This window comes from Tympanuchus pallidicinctus, unplaced genomic scaffold (assembly GCF_026119805.1).
Source record: "Tympanuchus pallidicinctus isolate F22 unplaced genomic scaffold, pur_lepc_1.0 scaffold17, whole genome shotgun sequence".
Taxonomy (NCBI): domain Eukaryota; kingdom Metazoa; phylum Chordata; class Aves; order Galliformes; family Phasianidae; genus Tympanuchus; species Tympanuchus pallidicinctus.
In genome coordinates, this window is record NW_026294690.1 from 6,742,254 (window position 1) to 6,760,870 (window position 18,617).

General features: G+C 39.2%; 1 protein-coding gene across 3 annotated transcripts in view; it reads right to left on the bottom strand.

The window, feature by feature from the left end:
• Window positions 1–16,636, bottom strand: part of DCP1A (decapping mRNA 1A) — a 30,192-nt gene extending 13,556 nt beyond the window's left edge. For 2 of the 3 annotated variants that reach the window (XM_052678878.1, XM_052678879.1), the window contains exons 1-5: window positions 16,460–16,636; window positions 15,475–15,515; window positions 13,931–14,058; window positions 5,749–5,815; window positions 737–875 (exon numbers count right to left, since the gene is read on the bottom strand). In XM_052678878.1, the coding sequence (XP_052534838.1) occupies window positions 737–875; window positions 5,749–5,815; window positions 13,931–14,058; window positions 15,475–15,515; window positions 16,460–16,594 (510 nt within the window). In that variant the 5' untranslated portion in view covers window positions 16,595–16,636. Of the gene's footprint in view, window positions 1–736; window positions 876–5,748; window positions 5,816–13,930; window positions 14,059–15,474; window positions 15,516–15,911; window positions 16,178–16,459 lie in introns of those variants that run through there. The other variant, XM_052678880.1, reaches the window with a different exon arrangement.
• Between the last annotated feature and the right edge of the window lie 1,981 nt (window positions 16,637–18,617).

Below are 18,617 nucleotides of genomic sequence, written 5' to 3' on the forward strand. Positions count from 1 at the left end.
AGATAAAAAAAAATTGGCTAAGTTGCCTGCTTAAGCCAAGAATTTCACCTCAAATAACCACAGCCCTGTAGGTCACTGCGCATCTCTGTTCGTATCACAAACACAGGATAGTGCACAGCTAGTGGGCTTCTTTCTTATTTAAGGCCAAAGCAATTTGGTATGCAACCCAATGAATGTTGTTGATTATGGCATGAATAACAGCAAACCTCCTCCAGTGATTTTCAATACAGAGGGAAAAAAACTAAAACACAAATGTCAGCTACTATTAAGGAATATTCACAGAAGTGGAGCTTCAGGATCAAAAAAACCCAGTCATCTACTGTTCTACAGTGTTACATATATGTTCACATTTTCTTTGTGACTGATTTCAAGACATGACAGTAGAGAAATACCGATACTATGGAGCTTTGGCATCTATTTGAGAAAAAAAAAAAGTATTTGTTGCATTTGCTTCCCCAGGTATCTGTTTTCAATACAGTGCTTTTTCTCCAGGAGGTAACAATTCAAATATACAAAATTTCAGGCCCAATAAATTACAGGTTACACGTACTACTTTCAATCTTAGATGACAGCACACTACACAGTACAACTTAGTACACAAGAATACTTCTCTACCATTGCTGTCTCACAGGTCACAAGGGATGCATTTCACCAGACTCCACACGAGGCCTTAACCCCCTTACTTGGAAGGGATTTCTTTTGCTCATAATGCAAGAAAATAAATACATTTCCTTACTCGCTCATATTCAACCTTGGCTTTACTGAGCATTTCCAAGATGTCAATAGGTCTGTTTTCACTGCAGCCATTTGTTCTGCTGGGACTTTTTCTGTCCTGAGAAACTTGTTGTGATCTCTGAGCTTCTTGTTCTACCACTCTGTAACAGGAAAGGAGAAATGGGTTTTCAAAATTGTATCTGGAATGCACATCTTCTAGAAGACAGTGAAGAAAACCACAATTCACAGAATATAAACATATTTTGTTCTGCTTAAATGAAAACCTAACACATAGTTGGCCAAAGTTACAAACACAGCACTGGTTTTAAGTCAGCATTTGCCTGCAGTAAACACTGCTTCTGTAAAACTGCCATTTTATTACAAAAAAATGCCTAAACATGTGGACATCAGTGTCATACAAAGAGTACATGCATTATAACAAAAACTGAGTAAAAGATTTTTTTTTTTTTATTCCTTACTTCTTAACATGCAGTGTTTCCATGTTCAGCCACACCAGGTCACGCTATTCAACAAAATCAATTACAAACCAGTTCTAATTTAGGACAGGGCCTACCATTAGAAAACAACACTCAGGGGAAGAAGACAGCTGGCTCATACCAGATGTCTCTGGAGCCAGTCTGGAAAGAAGCTTAGAGCAAGCTACCTTTCCTCCCTCTAAGAGCTTTGGAAAGAAGAGCAAACCATTTTCTTCTCTAGCTGCCTAGCAGTAAATCCAATTACTTGTAGGGTTATAACAATGCACTTCCTCTGGTCTTTGACACCTACAGCTCATTCACCACTTCTTCACTATCCATACTGCCTTAAGACTAAGAAAACTTGTTAAAAGATGATTAAGATGCACATAAGGAAGATGTATTCCTCATGCATTTCATTAATGAAAGTAAAGGCAACATACATTTCTACCCTTAATCCATATACAGTTCACAAGATATACATGGCCATGCAATGCACTAATGCTTATCTTCTTGAAATAAACACACACCAGCCTGTAATCCCCTCTTTTTTTAAGCCTGCATTAATCAAATATGTTAAGAAAAAAAAACAAGCACAGAAAGCAGGGCAGAGCTCTGGAGCTGGCACATCACCTAAACTCTCATGCTGCAGAGCTGATGGGGCAGCCGAGAGGTGCCATCACAGCAATCACAGAAAGCGTCAATCATTCCAGCCTCCAGTTTCTTCTGGTCAGCTAGGATTCAGGAATAACTCTGCAGCATATAGACTGCTGAGTAAATAGACATTTGTATGTACCTCTACATTACCGCTCCTAAAGAAAAAACAGCACAAGTCTGCAATTCCTCCCAGTTTTCTAGCAGCTAAGACCCTTCAGTAGAGTTCAACCGGGTTTACTTCAAGAAAGATTAGATTAAAAAAGGCAACAGACTTAACCAGGAAAATTAGTTTCAAAGCTTCTAATCATACACACTGCTTATTTATCCAGATTTTCATTATTCAGTACAACTTTCTCTATTTGTATGCAAGCATTAACCTGCAAACCTAACTCAGAATCTGGGGGCCAATCTACTCTGCCAGACAATTTCCAAGAATTGCAACATGTGCTGGTTTGGCTGAAGCAGCTCAATACTGTACAAACGTTTCTATGGTGACACCATCAGAGTACATTTTGTTCTAGCACCCCACATGGTCATACAGTCCTGACTTGGGACTTGTATAAATGTAAATCCAAAACTAGGGATGAGAGAAGGCAAGATGAAAGAAACAGAACACTTTGCTGAGATTTAAGTGTCAGCATGGCTACATCAGGAAAAATAAACACTTCAGTTAAAGGGCAAATTCTGGACAGCTGAAGTCATGCATGTTCTGCCTTGTAGGTGAAAGGAAGGCTTGTGGCTTTGGACTCTCCTTTCCTCACTAGTTGTTCCAAAAGCTTTCAACAAAACATCTTCCCATTGAAATGATACTAGCTGGTATATAAAAAAATTTCAACAAGTATATCAATTTTACAGAGGCATTTCAGAAATATTGCTACAGAGCATTTCACAATTGTTTTTTTGTGTCCACTACAAGGTGTTACTTACCTTTTTCATTTTTTTTTTTCTTAAAGAATAATAAAAATTATCTTCTCATGTAGACAAGCATAAATACCTCTTTAGTGTAGCCTCGTGCAGGTTACATTCAGATGCTGGCGGGAGTAAATGCCCCAAACTCTGTACCCCCAAAACTCAGATACAAGCAATGAGCTAGAACTGGAAGAGTATCTCAAAATAGTTTAGGTCAGATGGCTGAAATAGGTTAAATCAAGCCTACAAGCTAACCTCAGTATAAAAATATTACAACTTTCATGTCAGAAAGCAATGAAGTTCCACAAAGACTTGGATTCTGGCAAATATGAGGAAAAACTCTGTTTTATGCCTATGCCTTTTAGAAATCCTACCCTTCGCTAACAATTTCCACTTGACCCAAATTAATTCCTTCTGAAGTGGTTTGAACACTCCTATAGACTTCTTTCACACTAAGAAGTATTCCAGAATTTTCTAAAGACAACGCTCAGAAACACCTTAGCTGGAGAAAAACATCATAAGAAAAAGCTTCCACTAACACTAGTCTATACTCTGAGTACGCTCTGTATGCAATCAGGATTAAGACTTCTTTAAACAAGGCCTGCTGTTTCTTTCCATTATATCAGATAGTGGAAGAGGCACACATTCCTTCAGGGACACAGTAGTGGTTGTGACAGTTTGCTCAAGAATAACTGCAGTTACAGCACTAAAAAAATACCTGGCACAACCTCACAGAAGAGTATGGGTGGAGGACAAGGAGAGAGAGAATGTGAGAAGTGAAGATTACAAAGCCTGTGAAGAGTAATTTACTTTCCTTTTGAAAGATAAGCCACCAAAATATAAATGGAAGGCTGGCAATCTTGTTAACTCAATCTGGCACAATAAGGTCAACTCAAACAGCAGGAAAGAGAATGCAAATCTCCTTGCAACCTTTTATGGTTATGTTTTTGAATCTCCGAGGTGCTCAGAAGTCAGTACATTTTCCAATAAGCGACACAACAAAACCCACCTAAACCAACCGGTACTAACAGCCACAGTCCAAAATTCCACTGCTCACTATAAAAAAAAACAACAATGAAACAATATTTTTGGAAGACAAATAGTTACTGAAAAATACACTGAACTAAAGTATGGTAGGGCCTGCTGCCATGCAGAAAAATGCTAAATACCTCTCTCAGTATACAAAAATGGCTTCCTCAAATTCTTTTGTTACTCCTAAAGCAATACACAGGAGTATTTAAGCATTCTATATTCTAACAATGCAGAAAGACCTAAAAAAAACCAAACTTAAGTAATGAAAGTAATGAAGGACTTACTACTAGCAGAACTTCAGCTAGCACAGTCAACTTACACCAAATTAATACTTCTTATTTATTTCCATGGAAACTACAAGAGGTAGAAAGAGCACAATAACACTATTTGAGCGTCCTGTAGCTGAGAATTTGTTGTCTTTCAACAGTCACCACCACTAGCTATGCATTTTTGCCAGCAGTGAACAAGGCCCATGCACTGAGCTAGTAAAGTCCGTACCAGCAGAAGTGCCCTGCTGCCACCACTGCTGAAATGCAACATCTACCACTCACTGAGCTCATGACTACTGTTTAGTCTCCATAAACATTCAGCAAGCACCAATATCAGTGGATGCCATTTTTTCCACATAGAGGAATTTAATCCTATCCCTTTGCTTCATACACACATCCACGTCGGAGGCCCTTTTGTCAGACTGCCTGCCTGCTGCCATCCGTCACACGACAGCAACATGCCATGGAATACTGCCTTTCCACCAGCAGTCAACTCTGATGTCATGGGCCAACGTAATACAGGAGGAGCACTACTTTCAGAGCAGTCCTTGTACTAGCAAAAGACAATCATACTGACACAGGGGTCCATGCTGTTCAGAACAATTAACTATCTGCATTCTGTAAGTATTAAATCAGTAAGTTTTTATAACTACATATTTCTCTAGTTTCACTTGCATCAGAAGTTTTAAGTGACATTGGTCAAGACAGGCATGAAACAGATTTTTAGGAATGTTAACTCTAATTTCAGTTTCCAAGATCTTGCAACCCACAATCATTCCAATACAAAAAAAAAAAAAAAAAAACAGCAATTCATCTTGAAATGACATTTACACTTCATCTACTTTACATATTATGTTTGCCTGTCTTTAAAGATGGCATGATTTGAAAGACATTTTGTTGATTAAGGCATCCAGCAGAAAATTCAGAAAGCAGTAATGGTGAAGAAAAGCAAAGCAGAGTACAAAGGAAGAGAAAATACTCCATAAAACACATTCTGCTTTTTTGCTGGGGTGACTACCCCATCCCATGCTTCAAAACTCTTCCCTTTTGCAGAATCACAGACCTGCAGGGGTTATACTGAAAATGTACTTAAGCCTATTCTCATCCTCTTCAACAGACCAGACAATCAGCAGCACAACACATCTGAAGCAAAGAAATAACCACAAGACTCTCTACCTTTCAATCACTAAGCACATCATACTGCAAACTTAACCAGCTTCAGCTTCCCTTGGCCTCTCTTGTTCAGACTTCTACACTCTGAAGTCCTTTCCAGCAGTGCCAGTGCAACCATCCGCACTACAGAACAGATGCGGAAACTGTACAGCTGTACGGACAGCAGCTTGAACACTTTGTTACTGCAAACACAACTTCTAAAGTTTCTTTAAAACAAGATCATTTCAGAAATGCTCCTGCTGCACAGCCTGTGAAGAGACTTCAGGAGTCTCAGGAGCTACAAAATAAGAGCAGACGTGGCAGCATTATAAACAATCTTTTATCTCCAGAAAAAGAAAAAAAATGAGATCTGTATAATAACCCAGCAATTTAGCAACAACAAGCCTTTATTTCACTATTCAGCCAATGCTCCTTATGCAATTTTTAGTTCTGCAATATTTCTCTCTATGCAAAACAAAAGTACAATACATAGTGGTTGTATTACGTGAAAGAATTACAAAGAACAAAACAGCAGTACTTACTTAGCCATGAGTTTTGCTATTCGATGACAGTCATTCTTGTCATAAAACCAGATACTGTAAATTGACACTTGAAAACAAGGAAAAAAAAAGGCAGTGTAAGACAACAGTTGGTAAATAAATCAGTAGGAAGGAAGCAAAAAAAACCAGCCCATTGGCTCTGCAATATGTGAATTAACATCAACTCAAACGTCCTCTGCATGATCAAATACTTTCTAAATAAGTGATTACAAATAGCATGTAAGCAAACACATACACAGTGTAAATCAGATTAAATGGATGCATGACAAGACTTTGATGTTTGATCACAAATAAAAATATCAAGGAAATAACATACCAGATGCCTTCTTACTACAGTTGCAACCCTCTACTTAGAATGGCAGATTTTACCACTAAACTGGGCTAAAGACCACCCTTGTGTCAGGGTTTTTTTGTTTTTGTTTTTGGTTTTTTTGAACACTCGTTTTTAAATTTGTCAGTTTTTGCAGTTCAACGAACACATTCAAGTTTGAGTTACGAGAATTCAGTCAGAGGCTCTGTGGAAGGTGCCCTCTCCAAATTCTTTTTTCTAAGGAGTAATAGCATTGGAAGGAAGTGGCAGCAAAGCTCCAATCACACTTTCACACTCACGGAGCAGCTTAAAACTAGATGCAGATTGAACACTACTCATTGAAGGCAGCAATGACAAAACAGCAAGGGCAAAAGGTTTTCAGCTCAGCAAGTCACCAAGCTCAACCTGGCTTTCAGGACAAGGAAAACTCCCCGAAAGTTGGCCAAATTAGATACTGACCATTCAGCTGAAAGACATCAGAAACATGGTCAGCAGTGCCAACATGGAATTTATTTAGCAATCACATCATAATGATGTCATTTTTACCCTCACACATCCTCATCTCCTCATGGGATGGCCCAAAGCTGTGCCAACACAACAGATCTTCAGAACCATATTTGATTCAATTCACACAGCTAGTTATTTCATATCTTGCTTCACCAATGAAATTTACCAATGTACAGCGTAAAATTTCTCAAAAGGCAATTAGACATTTTACATATTGCCACTGGATTGTTTTCATGCCTGAAAAAGATAGTTTTAGCCTAAGTCATCTTTATATTGATGTTCATGTCAATATTTTTATTAATTGAAATCTGTAAAGGGAAAGAATGAGTTAAAGATACATATTTGTAACTAACTTTTTGTAACTAGTAACATCTTGACACTTCAAGATTTTTATTATTTAAAGTCCCTTCCTGCCCTCCCAACTCAAAATCTCAACCAAAGCCCATTCAAAATTACTTTGTCACACCAAAAATTTCAGAACTTCTAGTTACCCTAGTCTTACTGTATCAGACAAAACTGCTGTGCCCACATGTTCTTTCTATAACAACATCCTAGGACAAACCACAGTCCTACTTTATCTTCTTATTGTTCTTCCAAACAACTACATTCAAGTACGTTTCTTTAAAAGTTCTAGAATAAATAATAACCAATAAAGCTCTTCTAGTCATAAGCAAATAAGTCAATATAGCACAATTTAAAGCCTGTCCTAGAAAACAACATAAGCCAATTAAAAAGCACTTCATACATGTAGACAATGTTTATGAAACATTTATGAAAATTGACTTTAATATAACTGGCCATCTATCACATCGAAACCTAAAACACTTCAGTTTGAGCTATTTCTTTAGTCATAAAGTAGATTTTAATGCTAAATAAAAGCTCCTTCCTTTCCTACTATCTTTTAGCAGATACACTACTAAAAGAAGAAAGCTTCTTCAAAAGCATACTTACTGAAGAAATAAAGATAAGGAACCTATAATGATAACTTAATGGGACCAATGATAAGAGTAGCACACTGTTCTGAAGTAGATTCAAAAACTTGGCTCTGTCTACAGAGTATCATTCCCACCTCACCAGACACTTTGTAGTACTGACAAATAATTGCAAGGAGTCACCAAAGAACACTAACAATGTTACAAAGATCTAAAGCAGATTATGAACATGTGCCCTTGGGCATTACATTAAACAGAGTCCAACAGACTCCAGTGTTCGCCTTCCTCTTTTAGAAAGAGGACTCCTTTGTACCATCAGTTCAGCTCTCTCAGACACTTTTCAACTCTCTGCATCAACTGATCACTACATATGATACAACTTTAGCTAACAGCATCCTTGTATTCGACTCAGTACTTCTCCAACCTGGATTGTCAGATCCAGTAAACACTGGCTGAATGTTGGACATCTCATGGCATGTCTTTCCACTACAGCTCTATACCAGTTTCATCCAACCTCTCTGCTCACTTAATTTTCCACCTACTTCAACACTTCTACTCTGTCTTTTCTATACTCACTGCTAGGCAGCATCTTCAGTAATTAAGTAGAGTCAATCTGTAATCATCATCAATATCTTTCAGTTGGATTCACTTTACATTAACAGATGAAGTCATGAGTAACTCATATCAAAGCCAAACCAGACAATAAATTACTGGCAAATTGTTTTATCTTCATCTAAATTGTTCTCAGGCATTAGGTATCTGGGCAAGTTCATTATGCCACTTTTATTAATAACAGCAATTCAAGTATTACACAAGTAATATCCAACTTCTCATGTTTACCTCTTCTACACTGGGATCCTGCTGCTTCATGGAGCAGCCAGATTACTGTTCCAATGCTGTCCAGATAACAGATCCAACTCAGAGCAGGGATAACACACCACCACATCAAGAGAGGCCATGCACTGGCAACATAACGAAGGCTTCATTACACGCCTGCAGGTTTCATTTTGAATTAGTGGAAAGAGACAGCCTTACCACTCACACTCTCACAACTTTGCCATTACTCATACTACCTCAATCCACCCTCCAGTCGGTTTCATCCAGACCAGTTCCTTGATATTGTTTACACATCAGCTTGACAACCATGCTGTCTGTCACAAGAGAGAGGACAGAAACAAGACACTCAGGGCTGCAGAGGAGGGCAAAGTTGCTGAAACGTTCATGAGAATGTGGCCTGAGAATACTGTGTTGAAAGAGAAGTATGTGGGGTTCATCAGGAGTGCCAGTTTGAGAGACTGCAGACACTACCACTCTCTTGCCTAAGGCAGGTTAGCCATCTGTGCAGATATGGCTTGATCTCATCCAAAAAGATGATACATTTTAAAAAGTTACCATAACTAGATGGAAGACTTCATGGGAAGAGAGAAAAAATATTTTACAGTTCCATTTTATACATTATACAGTGACTGAAGCAGAAAGAGCCAAACTCTGCGAAGAAAGGATCATATTTTGAAATCGTCCTAAAATATAACAAATGACAATAACTTAATTTTATCTCACTCCCATAGAAGAGCTGACATAGGCATCATTTTACATTTCAAATAGTTAAAGACAAATGCACATAATTAAGCTCTTCAAGCTTGTACTTCAGTAGAAGGATTAGCTGAAATCTCAAGTCTCCCCAGACACTCTGCTCTAATCTCCTTCTCACCAAGATTCCTCATTCACTACTTTTACTTTCCTTAATTTTAATGTTAGCCTTTGCATAGATTTATAAATCAGGAGAAATCATTCTATAAAAGTCCCATTCCATTCGTATTGTTTTGGATATCTAAGGGCATTTCACAAATCCAGTTCACAAAGCTGCACAATCCCACAAGCAGTTGCACAGGGGTAACTCAGCAGGTGGCAAACAACATCCAGGATCCAGAAACTACTTAATTTGATTAAGCATAGCATGGAATGAGAAGCACTACGACTGTGGGATGCTGAGCTATGGCAGAAAACCTCTTGCAGTTCGAATGCCACATTTCAGGTCAAAAGGAATATTTTTAGCACTGCTTAACAGCTTTCAATGTTTTTTCCTCCCTCCCCCTACTTGCATTGCCTCTTCTGCTGCAAAAGTAACAAGAACAGACTCCTTATCTCTGACTAAACCACTAAGTTGATGTGCTTGCTGGAGAGCCACTCAGCTTCACTAGTCAGAGATATCTTGTATGCTACACAGTGGCAGCTGAATGGAGAAGAGATAATGAGATTTCCCTTAATAGTAGAGACTTCCTATTTTGAAACCAATCAGAAGTTCTTTCAAAGAATTTTAAAAGCCATTTGAAAGAAAGCAATTTCTTTTGGTTGCGCTGTTCAAAAAACAAGTTTAATTAATGACAATATAAAAGATCCAGAAGACACTGGATCCACACTGCAGGGTTGTAAGTCTCACAACATCCATTACTTTTGTTTCACTAACCACTGCACCATTGGACAAGGAGTAAGAAGCAAGAAGAGAAAAAAAAATCCAAACACTGAGTGTTTATTTTAATAATTAAGTTTTACGCTTGGCATCTGCCTTTTCAGGATGATGGAAATAAATCCACTCGACCTTCCAAGAGAACTATCCTGCATTGGAAAGCCTTTTAATCCAGACCAACACCGCCACTGCAGAGGGCAGGTTATAAACGAGAAGGACTCAGAAGAACACTTCTTGAAGAAATTGAGAGGTAAGTTACTCATTATCTAAAACTTTTACTAACTTTATTATTTAGCAAACTTTAGCAATACCTGCAAAAAAATATTGCTGCACAGTAGTGACCATGCTCCAAATTCTCACATTATAGATTAAAAGGAAGTACAGGACTTTCAGATGGGGCTACTACTATTTTAACTGGCAGAACCACATGCATTTTTTAGTAGAGTTGAATATCCTTTTTCACTAGATACGAGTAAGAGGAAGCAAGATAAGGTTGGTGAGAAATACATCACTAGAATTCAGTGCTTTACAAACACATGCTCTGAACACCCTGAAGAACACGCATGCATCCAGACAGAAAGCTAGTCAAGGTTCAAATGTACACAACAATATATTGCAGATTAAGCAAAAATAAATGACACGTTAAATATGAAACAAGCTAATCTAGCTTTTGAGAAGAACTCTAAATGAAAACATCTGCTATATCACCAAAAGAGAATTTAACTGCATTTCTTTCTTGATTCATTCTTACTAGGAGATATTAGTTTTCTTATTCTGTCTAGCAACAGAAGAATACTTTCTTTTACCACTGCATCTGGTATAATGTTTAACAGCACCTCATTCACCACACTGCTGTCATTTTTGCTTTAGGATGTGACTGCAGTGAATAAAAAGCTCAAATTTTAACAGTGTTCATAATGCTGCTTGAAAAGTATACATAGCCTGCTTCAAAAATTTTAGGTTTTCATACTGTTTTTAGGCTTACATTGTCAGAATAATTTTCTCAGATTTCTCAGTTAACTGCAAAATACTAACAAAGTATTGTTTTCTGAGGAACAATAGACATCAGGCTTCAAGTATTAAGTGAACCCAACAGACAGCAGGTATAAGAAAGATATCCTATCATTTGATCTATTCTGGTAGTAGCATAGCCATGAAAAGCTCCTCATTCCAACCTGCATGAACAGGGAAAAACAAAAACAATCGAAGAGAGGTCTCCCTTCCATTGGAATAATTCAATTCCCTCAGTTGTTCTTAGGATGTTTTAAGAACTCAAAAAATCCTTCATGTAAATAGATAAAGAATCTCAAGTTTCAGCTTAGCAAAGTTTAGTTTTATCACACAGCAATCTAAAAATCCCATTATATATACAAAACATAATTTGAAGAAATCCAACTGTAAAACAATGGTAAAACCCACAAACATTGTCATCTAGCTTGACAGGCAGATCATTCTTACAGCCCCTGGCCAAATCAAAACAATGGTTATCTTCAATTCGCAAAATTTCTCTTAAAACTCGTCAGTGGCTCTGCATAGACTGCTGTACATCACCCAACATCCTCAGGACAGCTCCATGTCACTTAAGAAGTGCCAGAGGCCTGAACACAAGATAGTAAGATAATAAGATAATACATAAGATAATAATGGCAAAATCCAGGGCCAATGAAACTGTGAAGTTTAGAAAACAGTACCATCATCTCTTATAAATATCATTGACATAGAGCCTGTCTCAAATGGTGGCACAAAGGCACAGTGGCACAATGCTGTTTTGATCATCTTTTATTTCTGCCATGCCCTGGGGAAGCATAAAGCATGATTTGCCATTGATCCTGTTATAACCTAAATATACTGCTGTTTGGCAGAGACAAACAGCAGTAAAAACAAACGTGATTTTGCAGTTCTAAATCAGGTAGTCTGAACTGGCAAGCTAAGGAAACAACTGTCAGTTCAATAGTTCAGCAATTTTAACAGGACAACTTAAGAGTCCTGCTCAAGAAGGATAGAGAAAACAGATAAGATTACTGCCAGCACTTTAAGTGGCATTTTGATCTTGTTCAACCTAGCAGTCCATCCTCTCCATCATTAAAAGATCTTTGAAGAACTACACATTAAATTTTTCAGTTAGACAGCACAAAGCCCTCAGAGGTGGGCACTGCCTTACCCACTGACTTAGTCAGAAAAAAATGTAGTTTTCACACCAGCAGACAGCTGAGCAGAAGCAGATCATTTACTGCATGAAGAGATCCTTCACCAGTAATTGCCTCACTTACATACATGTGTTCAAGTTTGTAAATACAAACCAGTCCTAGAGGTGACATTTTTACTTGCTTTATGTTTTTGGAATACTAAGCAGATAGAGGAAAATGTATTTAACACTGAACATTTCCACTACACGTACACATTTTTTTCCCTAATTAATTCAATGGATGGAGGTCAGGCAATTGGGGAAGTTGCATTCAGGGAAGAAAATTCCAAACCCAACAACTAAAAGCAGAATATAATAGAGTTAGCAGCACTGAAATAACAAGGAATAGAAAAAAATCTAGATATAGTTTTCTGTAGGGGATGGTGCAGAGAAGGACAAGATGGGATTAACATTTGACTCTTCTCCTGGGTACACTGAAGCGTAGCCAAAACAGCATTCCTGTTTGCCATTCAAGGGGACATTAGGTGATATCAAATAGAGATTGTGTTGAGAAAGCAATTTATCCAGACACAGGCTCTCCAAGTAATTTAGTAAGACCGTATCATTATACAGCAAACTAATTTCAAGAACTTAGTCCAAATCAAGGATATAAAAAGACAGTTTTTATATCATGAGAGCTCTCTAATCTTTGGCATATCTTTTATTCCACCAGCCTTCAAGAGAACTTCATACACACACACCCCTTCATTTCCTCTGTAAGAACTATCTCAATTCTAGACTGAACTTTTTGGAGCAATAGGATTTTTACTGTGTGCCTAACTGGAACACAGCACATGGGGACTCTAACTTAACTGCTAACCCAGTGCTGACACTAGAAATCAAGTAGTAGCAAGAATATATGACTTTTTTAAACCATACATCTCCCAGCACTCACAAATTGCTGGAGCCTAGATCTGCAGAAATTTAGCAGACATTTTTCTCCAGAGTACACACAGTACTCTAGAGAAAGAAACTAACACCTACAACTAGGTCATTCTCTCAATCCCTTCAAAGAACCACTGATGAATATTTAAAATTTCTTTTTTTTAAAACAAGCACAAAGTCTCAACTGTGGCTCTTGAAGCCCTCAGAACTACTTAATAACATTCATCACCAAGTGTAGCAAGTAAATGGATCAATACAGTGGGAAAGGCATCGCAACAAAGGTGTGATGACAAAAGGCACAATACGGAAAGGAAGGAAGACTGCTCATCCATATCAGAAGATTCTAGTTTCACAGGGGAAAGCTTCACCAAGGAGGGATCTCCAGGAAGAGGTCCTTCCCTAGCAGCAGTCAGCCCTTAACTGAGGTCTAAGAGAGGTGCAGCCAAATTCCACCCCTTCCTGTCACACAGCTGAATTGCCTTCACCTGTGCTCCCAGGGCTGACCGGGTCCTTTCCCAGGTGCTCAATCAGTGGTTCAGGCCAGACTCAACAGTTACCACACACCAAGAAAATTATCAATCTTCAGTATTCTTGTAGCACTGTATATGTTCAGATTAAATCAATGAGGCCATTAATTAAAAACATGAGAATAACAATATTGAACTTTCATAGTCAAACCCTTTTTTACTGAAAGCAGGTGATCACAATGCATTGCACTGCTACTTACATAAATCTAGCACTGTAGGCACAAAGTACCACACATCCCACTGGAACCTGGCCCACTGCATTATGCTTGAAACACACCACAGTAATAGAAAGCAGTCTAGGTTATAAAACAGAATACTACATCCATATGGATTAGAGGAAGTTATACTCACAGCTAGCATTTCTGTAGAGAAGAAAAGGTTCATGAAGCTGAAACTCCAAGTCTTTATTCACTGGTTCAACTAAGTTGTGCATGTTCAGTCGATTCACTATTGTAAAAACATGGTATGGAGAAGCAGACCTATTGTTTCAATTAAAACAAAAGCAAGGATTGAGACCTTGAACAACACAGTTTTCTGAAACAGTTATGAATTAATCCTCAAAACTCCATTATTTTATGAACTGACACTTTAGTAGTCCTGAATATCCAATATTTGTTCTTTTCTTCCAAGTCATCTCTTGGCGAGCCAACTAATGTCAATTTAAAATCATGCTTAACTCAACTACAATTAGAAATAACATAACAGTTGTGAACTGCAGAATCAAAGATACGCTGCAAAAAAAAAAAAAAAAAAGAAAAAAAAACGAAAATGCTGTTCAAAAACAAACATGTTGTACCCATAAGCAGCCACATAATGAACACAGCAGCAAAATGAAGGCCTCTGGGGCAGTAGCTTGTTTTAGGTCACTCATGTCTAATAAAAATAATTAGCTAAGAAAACAAAAGATACTCGGGCAAAAATCAGACATAATTAGGTATTAAGTATAAAGATTTTTATAGCAACACGGCCATGTTTACTGAATGACCAGCAACAAAATCTGCCAAGAGCTGCTATGGAGGAGGCAAACAGTCCTTGCCATTCCAAGGCTGTCTTTAATGTTCCTAACAGAGCTTTTGTGAAATAAACAGGTTGTCATGGGAAAACTCTCTCTTTAGTTTTTAATTTGATTGTTTTTCCTACACTATTTCCAAACTTGGAACTCAAGCAAAGTTAAGAGCACTAGGTTATTCGCATCCCTTTATAGTGCCAAGACAAAATTATTGGAACAACCTATAGTTTGTGACAGTATGCTTTGGGACAGGTTCATTATGTCTGCATTACTCACATCATACACACAGCAGACTTATTTCATTGTTAGGTTTCTGATTTGCAACTTAAAAGGTTTATTATTAGTTGTATTTATGGAGTGCTTCTGAAACAAATTATTCCTGTTCAATCCTTTTCTTTACCACAAGTAATTGTGAATTTCTTTCTGTTCTAATGAGGAAATCAAGAGGCCCCCAAGTGACTTAACTAGCATAATACATTTACAGAACCAGACAGGATATTAAAGAAATAAAGTGATGAGAGATTTTTTAATTTGTCATCTATACTGTTTTCATTAGCAACTTCACACATGTTAGAAAGCCAAGGATTTCTCAGCATTTAACAAACACAAAACCAAATGCTACTGTATTAACAAATGCAGATTGATAAACTACATTTCTGTGTGGATACATATGAAGCAATTACTAAGTATGACGATTTTTCAGCAGTAATTTTAACAGGGTCATTCGCCTTTGCACAGTTTAGTCCTCTCAAAATACACACATATATGTTAATCACTAGACAAACATTACTGCATGCAATAAATCTACTATGAAAGCTGCATATGGAGCCACATGAGTCTTGTTTTCTTCTTAGAGCAGAAAAGAAGACATAAAAATAACCCTTACCTTTTGTACACAAACAAGGTACCTTCTATGTCAGTCTTCTCCTATAAAAAACAGTACGTATGTTTAGGGAATATTCTCGCTAGCTTCTGTGTAATGTTTTAATTAGAGGTATCATTTACAATATTCTTATCTTGCCACAGAAGTTTGCCATCCCTCCTTTTCAGCAATGACCTCCTTTTTCCCTAGTAAAAATTAAATCCACTTCCAGGAGATGTACTTCATGTTCTTAACTCACTGATGTGTTACACGGCATACGCCCAGCCTGACCAGTCAGAGCCGAACGCTTTGCTCACAGCTCCTTATTCTCAGACACTGGCTGCTATCTGCACACAGCAGACAGGTCGCTTACTTAAATGCCCACAGTACCAGCACAGACAACAACAAAACAACGTAGCTATGCACCACAGCTGCTTCCCACTTGAAATTTCCAAGCTTACCACACGTGTCAAGGTCCCCAGTGCTGAGAGCCACACACAGCTCCAGGGCTGAGCACAAGAAGGTGAACTGCAGCGTATTTATGCCTTCTGAGCTTTGTGATGAGACGGCAGCAGTCAGAGAAAGTTGGAGGGGCACGGTACGGCTATGCCCTGACCCTGGGTAGCGCTTCTTCCTTAACCAACACCGCTAAAGGTGCCTCTTCCCTGCCGTCCGGACACCAAGACCCAAACCAAAAAGGAAAGCACCTCAGGCCAAAGCTACGCTTTAACGCAATGACGAACGCTGCTTCTCAAAGCCGGCTGTTCCTAAAATAGGGCTGCGAGCAACAACCGACGGCGAGATCCATCGAGCCGCCCGCCCTGCGGCACCAACCCCCGCCCCGCCGCCGCTCCGGCACGGACCGGGCACAGCTCTCCTCAGGCAAAACCGCCTCCCGAGCCGAACCCTGCCGGGGGAAGGCCCTAAATCCCAAACCGGGCGGCCGCGGCCCCATCGCGACCCGCCGCCCCTTCGGCCGGAAGAGCAGGGAGAGCTGTTCCCCACTTACCCACTCGTTAGCCTTCGGGCTGAAGCTGTAGAGCGCGACCTGCCCGGTCACGTCGGCGATACTGGTGATGTACGGATCGTGCTGCTTGAGGGCCGCCAAGCTGATCTCCTGCCCCGCTCTGCTCGCCGCCTCCATCTTGGCTCCCGGCAGCCACCCGCGGGGGCGGGCGAGAAGCGGCCGCGCGGTGTCACTGTGCGCACGGCACCGCCGCCGGCCGGAACGCTGAGCTCCGCGCCTGACGTTCCGCCCGCGCTCTGGGCCCCCGCTGCGCCCTGCTCAGCCCCACGGCAGAGCACGGTGGTACGCGGGGCTGGCTGAGTAACCCCGGGGTGTAGCTGTAACCCCCTCTACTCAGAACAAAGCACAAACAAAATAAATGCTCCCTTTTACTTTGTTACGCGGCAGCTGTCTTTGCATTTAACGAATCTGCTGTGATCATTTAAATTGCCATCGGTGGAATTGCCATCAGCCGTGCTGCCATGAGATGAAAAGACACACTGTGTAAAAAATGAAGAGACTGAAAATTCAAAGTCATGTGACACCATGTCTCACCATGGGATATCCTCCAGTACTATACGCCTATACAAAGACACCCAGTGTGAACTGCGTCAGATGAGATGTTCAGTTTACTGCACAGTTATCTCCCCACATCTGGGCATGCCTGGAGGAGGAATGGCACAAGATATAGAAAACTTCAAGGCTCACCATAGCCCAAGACTGTGGGAAGATTTTGTGTGCTCCATCCTGTACTGCAGAGCAGCACTCATGGGGCTTTCCTATGCTGCAGGAGGAGCTGCAGAAAATGGTGCAGTCAGTGCTACAGACTCAGTGGTTCTAATCTGGTGTCTGATTATTCCATAGTCTACATCAGGATGTGGAAATATGAAAACCCTTCTGAGGACGTAGAGAACGTCATGTAAGCTCTCCCTTACCACAGGTGATGTTCTTTACTGCAGATAGATAGACTTCTAGCAGTTAGCTCTTTAGTTTAATCTTCTAGGGGAATTGCCAAGTCTCTGCCTGAATCAATGGCTGAGCACCAGGTGCAGCTAACCTAGGGAGCTCAGGATCAAGCAATGCACTTGAGTGATCCAAAGAAGTGGGGCCTGGATCCATCCCTCCTCTCATTTAAGGGTAGGGTTAGCAGACAAGGGAACTGCATCTCGTTGAGACTGCATTTCTTTGGACCTATTGCTGGTTATTGGAAGGAATGAGTCAATTTCTTTTCTTTTTTTGTCATTCTGTTTTATATTGTTTGTATTCTAGGGAGAAGTTCTGTCATTGCCTTTGTTTGCCTTGTCTATCCTTTTCTATATAGGCAGATGTTTAAGGTATGATAAGGGTCTGGCTGTCGTGTGGCTCCATAAAAAGTCTTTCTGATGAATAGTAGAAAAGTCAAGTTCCAGTAGGATGCAACTTACTTATTTTCCAAGTAATTCTTTTTTTGAGTGAACGCTAATTTATTTATTTTGATGTCAGACAGTTCAAGTATGAAGTCATTTCATTTTTTTTTAAAAAGGTAATCTAGACAAAAAAATTCCTATGTATTTCATTCCACTAATTTGCCACAGAATCATGAGAACCAAACATGAGTTAAAGAAAAATCATACCAATTATGGAGAACAAGCCATGAAGAAAGCCCCATGAATCTTCCATCTCTTCTTTCTCTGAGGAGGTCTTATCTAATCTATAAAACTCAGATTTTCACTGGTTCTCTTAGTGAAGTGCATAAAATCAATTCCATTGAAGGGTAGAGAATGACACATAATATGATGTCAGAGAAACTTTGTAAAAATGTCTAGTCATGATTTAGTAATGCTTCCAGTTTAGTAATAATGACAGTATGAAAAAGTCCAATTCTGAAAGGAATATTTGTAAATAAGACATTCAACATTCAAAAGGCTCAAATGACAAATGACAAAAACTTTTTAACAGTTGATTTTAAATAGCATCTGAAACACCAATCAATTTATTTCTATAAGGTCGCATAAAACAAAGGTATCTTAAAACAAAAAACTTGACGAAGAACAGCTTTCTGCTATGCGAGACCTTTTCAGCTGTGAAAACTCCTTGACTGTATCTTAAATTAAAAATGAAACATAAGGAGCAGTGTTTTCCAGTTATGGAATTGTTATGGATTGTTTTCCTCCTTTGCCTG